This window comes from Panicum hallii, chromosome 5 (genome assembly GCF_002211085.1).
Source record: "Panicum hallii strain FIL2 chromosome 5, PHallii_v3.1, whole genome shotgun sequence".
Classification (NCBI taxonomy): Eukaryota; Viridiplantae; Streptophyta; class Magnoliopsida; order Poales; family Poaceae; genus Panicum; species Panicum hallii.
The window spans coordinates 48,370,457-48,376,447 of record NC_038046.1 but is presented as its reverse complement, the minus strand read 5'-3'; the positions used below and the strand labels follow the sequence as shown (position 1 = coordinate 48,376,447).

Genomic DNA, 5,991 nt, shown 5'->3' with positions numbered 1-5,991 from the left:
TTTGCTGTAGAAATTTTATTAGAAGAAGAGAAAGTTAAGAGAAACAAATACACAAACACAGCTTCCACTTATGAAATTATTACAAGAACAGAAACTTGCTGACTAAATTAACCTCTCCCAAATACGATCAGAAGAATCATCACACAGATGTATGGTAGGACATCACTGATCCAGCATTCCAGTCGTTCATTAGTTCTTGCCGTTCCCCATGGGGTTACCCTCGAACCGGTTGATCCTGAAGTGGCCTAGCTCCACGCCGGCCTCCGCCGCCGTATTGGCCTTGCCGTCGATGGCCATCTCGGCCAGGATCCTCCCCACCGCGGGGCCCATCTTGAACCCGTGCCCGGAGAACCCGGCCCCGACCACAACGTCCTCGCCGAACTCACTGCCGAGGAAGTCGATCACGAAGTCCTTGTCCGGCGTCATGGAGTACATGCACGACTGCCGGGAGACCGGCCCGCCAGTGGTCTCGACGTGGTCAGGTATGAATTCCTCGATCCACCGGGCCACCCGCTCCGCCACGTCGCCGCCGCCGGAGGCCCAGTCGCGGCTGTCGGGGTCGCACGGCGGGCCACCGTCGTAGTTGATCTTGATGAGGCCCGGCAGCTCCAGCGACGGCGTGCTGTACACGTGCGGGTCGCCGTAGCTGGAGAACGTCGGGAAGCCGGACTCCGCCGTGAGGTCGTGCTCGCGCCCGGGCTTGATGCGCCAGTACAGGACCATCGTGTGCAGCGGCTGGACGGGGAGCTCAAAGCCGGCGACGGACCTCACCAGCTTGCTCGTCCACGCGCCGACCGTCACCACGCACTTGGCGCCGTGGAACTCCTCGCCGGTGCCCGCCGTCACCACGACGCCTCCCTCCGGCCCCTTCCTGATGCCGACGACCTCCGTCTTGTCCCTGACCACGGCGCCGTTCTTGGCGGCGAGCGCCTGGAACATGGCCACCGCCTTGGTCGCGTTCAGGACGCCGCCGCCGTGCTCGCTCACCGCGGTCACCCACCCGTCGCGGACCCGGAACGCGCCTCCCCACCTCCGGGCCAGGTCGACCTCCTCCGCGCCGGAGCTCCTGATGGCGGCGAGCAGCGAGGCGTTGGTGCTCGGGCCCAGGGAGAGCTGCGGCGCCGGGGTGAGCACGCGGTAGCCCGACTCGGCCTCGGCGTCCGCCCAGAGGCGGCGGGCGAGGCGCACCATCGGCGGGTACTGCGCCTTCGGGTACGCGTCGCGGATGGTGCGGGACTCGCCGTGCGAGGAGCCGAGGTGGTGGAGCAGGTCGAAGCGCTCCAGGAGCAGGGCACGCGCGCCGCGGGACGCCGCCGCGTGCGCCGCGCAGCTGCCCATGATGCCGGCGCCCACCACGATCACATCGTAGTCGAAACGGCGGCCTGCGGCGGCGGCGGCGGCCTCGGGAGCTTCTGCGGGCACGGCCATGGCGCGGGCACTGCGGTGGCCTTTTGATGGACGGCGAAGTGAGAAGATGAATGTGCTACAACGCTAGTTACAAGAGTGATTTATAGGTGAGCTTGTGACTTGGGAGTTGGTGTGCAAGTGCAACGTTGCCAAGTTGTAACTTGCAAGCAGTGGTGGTCTTAAAAGCGATTGTAAACACATTTGTGACACGTTTTTGTCTCGATTTGTATTAGAACTAAATTTGGTAGGGCTTCGATGAAAGATGGGAAATAAATTTAACTTAAAATTGCTTAATTTGGGCAGTAGTCAAATTGATGTATTACAGTTGTCAGTTCAAAGTTACATTCTTGTATTTAACGACGAGATAGAAAGACTTGCGTGTCAATTCCCAAAACATCAGAAAAATATTGTAAGCTGTGCAAGGTAAGGATCAGGATGGTGCAATATTTTAAAAACTCAAGTCTACATAGAAAAGCCAAATAAAGCCAACTCCTTTTATCTTTTACAAAGCCAGCGGCTGCTACGTGTGATCGGTGATTACCCTTTCAAACAAAAATATACTAAGGTCGCAGTCATTTTCTTGATTGATGGGTACCTTCAAATTAAAAACAACTGGCGTTTTTGGTTGCTCAAATAGAAACTTAACTTTGTCTGTCCTGTCAATATTTGATTAATTTAGTTGGGACCTATATATGTGCATTGGTGTGGATACTGCTACTGTATATTCTAATAGAAATTTAAAATGATCGCATAGCATTTTGCACTATTAGTGCACATGGTCCTTTATGAGCACTTAAATGTGTCTTTGCAGGAGTTTTAATTTGTGCATTATTGTCCTGACTGACATGATCCTTATATGCGCTTTTAGCACCTTACCGGCTCACCAAGGCATCACGCACAATATATCGCATACTCGGACTCAATTCATGCGACCAGCATTGAGGCAAAGCATTCCAACTTTAACCGAGAGAAAATGGGAAGCCATTTTTTTTAAAAGTAGAAGCCATTTTTACCCGCACACAAGTTCGTCTCGTTACAAAGGGGGTGTTTGGCAGGACTTCTCGTGAGGGGCTCCAAAGTAGGAGCCGCAGTTGTTTTAGAGAAGCTATAAATTGTGGCTCCTCAAAAACAGCTCCGGCTTCTCTATTTTTCACTGAAAACGGCTCCTTAGATAAAACGTTTGGTAGGGCTCCTGTAGGAGCCGGAGCGTTAGAATCTTGAAGGTACGAGGAAAGACCCAATACTTTGTCCATTAGCTGGTTAGATGAAACAGATAGGACATGGCCAAATTACAATAAGAACTACACTAGATGGATGGGGGCCAAATCCTAACAAGATGCCACAATCAAATTGAACACATAATTGCATGATCGTTCATGCATTTGACACCAGCCTAGGGATGTAAACGGATCGGATACGGACGAATATAACTGATATCATATTTGTTTTTATATTTTCCTTTAGAGTCGGATTCGGACACGGATACTGGTCGGACATAGATACAAATACGGATTACCTTGGTTACAAATACGAATGTATATATATCGAATAAGGGCTGAGACAGATACGGATAAAGTCGGTCAGGAATATTTCCTCGGGAATGGAGTAAAAGCAATAACTATATATATCATACTTATTTAATTATTTATCCACTCCACGAGCATAAATTCTAACTAGTTTGTGGTGAAAGAATAAAATTATATGATACTTAAACAAAAAGCCAAGATATATGTACCAAATAAAATCAACCATATTAATGGATGTTTAATTGAAAATGTTGAATTTAGGTTAGATAGAAAAAATACTTTAGAAAAAACTAGCGCTCACTTCACTTGCTAGTCTGAAAACCTTTTCAGATTTTATTCATACAGAACATGTCTATTTTTGACTATTAAACTAATGCTAGAGTTCGAATTTAGTCCTCGAACTAAAAGACTAGGAACAAATAAGATCCAATTTCAAATAGAGTATCAATAGATAGATTATATTTTTAGAATAAATTTGGCGGTAGCTTTGTAATTTTTCGATTTGAAATGAGTTAGTAAAAAAATTTAGAGATTAAACCATATTTTTATTAATATATATATTTATTTAATATAACAAAACTACCCGAACCTAATATCTGACTTCACTGTCCGAATTATCCGACCGGATATCCGATATCCGACGGATACACTCTTGTATCCGAATTCGATATCTGAAAAATAGTATCCGGATTTGTCAGACCCGAGACTACGGGACTGTGTACGTAACGTAGTTCATATAGGATTAGGGGATAGAACTTATTCTATACCTTATTTGTGTTATACTCTACTCGTATGCGAAGTAGGACTATTCCGTACAGAAGGAAACTACTCGAGTTGTACTCGAGTACGATTCCTTGGCTAGTATTGGACTAGGATTCATGTAACTCTATCCTCCCGGATATATAAAGGCGAGCAGAGACCCCCTCAAAACATAACATCAACACCCAAGGCAATACAAACCACCATTCAGGACGTAGGGCATCACGCACATCGCGGCCTGAACCTGTCTAAACCTTGTGTTCCTTGCACCTTCGAGTTTCTGATCTCGGTATCTCCCAACCTAAACTTACCACCTCGGGTATACCCCTCGGTGGGTAGCCGGTAAAACACCGACAGCTGGCGCGCCAGGTAGGGGAGCGCATCGAAGATCCACCGGCGAACTCGATGGCATCGTTCAAGTTCACCAGTGATGTGCCCTCTCAGGGCACGATGTTTGTTTTCGGCTCGTGGGTCTACATCGCAGATGGTGCAGGCAGTTTCCGTCGATTTCTCGTCGACATGAAGCCGAAAACTCCCGCGGCGAGTTTTCATAGCAACCTCGACGAGTTCGTCGATAATCTCGACGACTTGTCAATCTATGGTTCCGTTATAAGGACCGAGGAGGAGTCTGCTTTCGGCGCGACTCCATCCAGCGCTGCAACAACCTTGCTCGGGTTGGACTCGTTCCAATTCGAGGACTTGCGTAACCGATCGCGACTCGGTCTATGCAATCTGGCCGCTTGACTCCATCCAGCGCTGCAACAACCTTGCTCGGGTTGGACTCGTTCCAATTCGAGGACTTGCATAACCGATCGCGACTCGGTCTATGCAATCTGGCCGCTGATCTTCAGGAGGCCAACAACTCCGACTCCCTCTCCACATTGGAGAAGGACATGGACTCTTTACTCCAACTCGGAAAGCCCGAAGCCACCGCACGTCGGGGGGCTGCGGGTTGTTTTGGTAACAACGGTCTGATGATCACCTCCACTCCAGAGGGGCGTTTCGTTCATTGGAAGGGCATGAAACTCTCTAATCTACTCGAGGCCGAAGACCGACTGGTGGCACACCTTGAGTCCTTGACTTTTTAGGAAGGCAGGCCATTAGCCACCGTGGTGGAGGAGTCGACTGAGCTAGTCGAAGCGAGCTCTGATGAGCTCATCTCACCCAGGTGCTGATGGCGGAATAAGTTGAGGATGATGGCGACTTGCCCATCATCGAATTTGATGCGATATCTAAAGATGAGGTCACAGCCAATGCCGGCAACAAAAACGACGCCGATCGTGAGGCACGGAGGGCCAGGAACAGAGCTTGCACAGTCCGGCGAAGTAGGGTCAACGAGCGCATGCGATCTATGCATCACGAGCTAGACGCCGAATTCGCTGCCATAAGCAAGCGGGGCTTCAGGACTCCGGTGGCCAGCATTGCCAGCGTAACTGCTATACTCGAGCGCAGTAACGATCCAAATCTGCGTCAAGCATTTCGCTACGTGCAGAGGGCTTGGGTTCAGCTCGATCAACAAAACCCGGCGTCCACCATCAGGGAAGAACGCGTGGGTGAAAGCTGCAGCCAGGCTCATAGTCGAACGGCAGGCGGCTGTCCTCGACCTTAGCGCAGTAACAACAACGACAACGCTCACGGGAGTCAGGCCACTAGCGGGAGGCAGCAACCACCTCCAGGAGGCAACCCGCGACACGCCAATCACCATAACCCTCAAGAAGACCTGCGCCAGCGAATAAATGAAAGACGCGATGCGCGGTCCATAATCGATTCCAGATGCAGAGAGCGCGAAGTAGTCGAGACAGAGGGTACTGACTGCAGCGACCGTTTTCCAGCTTTCTCCGCATGGTTCAGCAGTTACAAGTACCCTGAGGGCTTCAAGCCGATCGGGATCACCAAGTATGATGGCAAGCAAGCTCCTCAGCAATGGCTACGTTGTTACTCCACCGCCATCGAAGTCGCAGGGGGCTCCAACATCACCAAGGCCATCTACTTCCCGATGGCTTTGGACCCTGCGCCGCTCACGTGGTTGGAGAGCCTCAGCAACAACTCGATCGACTCTTGGGAGCAGCTCAAGAAGGTCTTCATCGACAACTTCCAGGGGGCGATTACTCGCGCAGGTACTCATCATGATCTTGCTCAAAGATGTGCAGAACTTAACAGGATGTATGGCAACCTTGAACAGCTTCATCTCCCGACTCGGGGAGAGAGGACTACCCTTCTTCAAGCTCCTGAAATGCCAAGACAAGTTTCAGTGGATGGAGGAAGCTGAGCAGTCCCTGCAAAATCTAAAAAATCACTT

At 50.3% G+C, this 5,991-nt stretch overlaps 1 protein-coding gene across 1 annotated transcript; it reads right to left on the bottom strand.

Moving 5' to 3' along the window:
- On the bottom strand, positions 1-1,450 carry LOC112894725 (probable sarcosine oxidase). The gene has a single exon (XM_025962527.1). It carries the CDS (start codon positions 1,426-1,428, stop codon positions 190-192), a length of 1,239 nt encoding a protein of 412 aa, XP_025818312.1. The 5' UTR covers positions 1,429-1,450; the 3' UTR covers positions 1-189.
- Between the last annotated feature and the right edge of the window lie 4,541 nt (positions 1,451-5,991).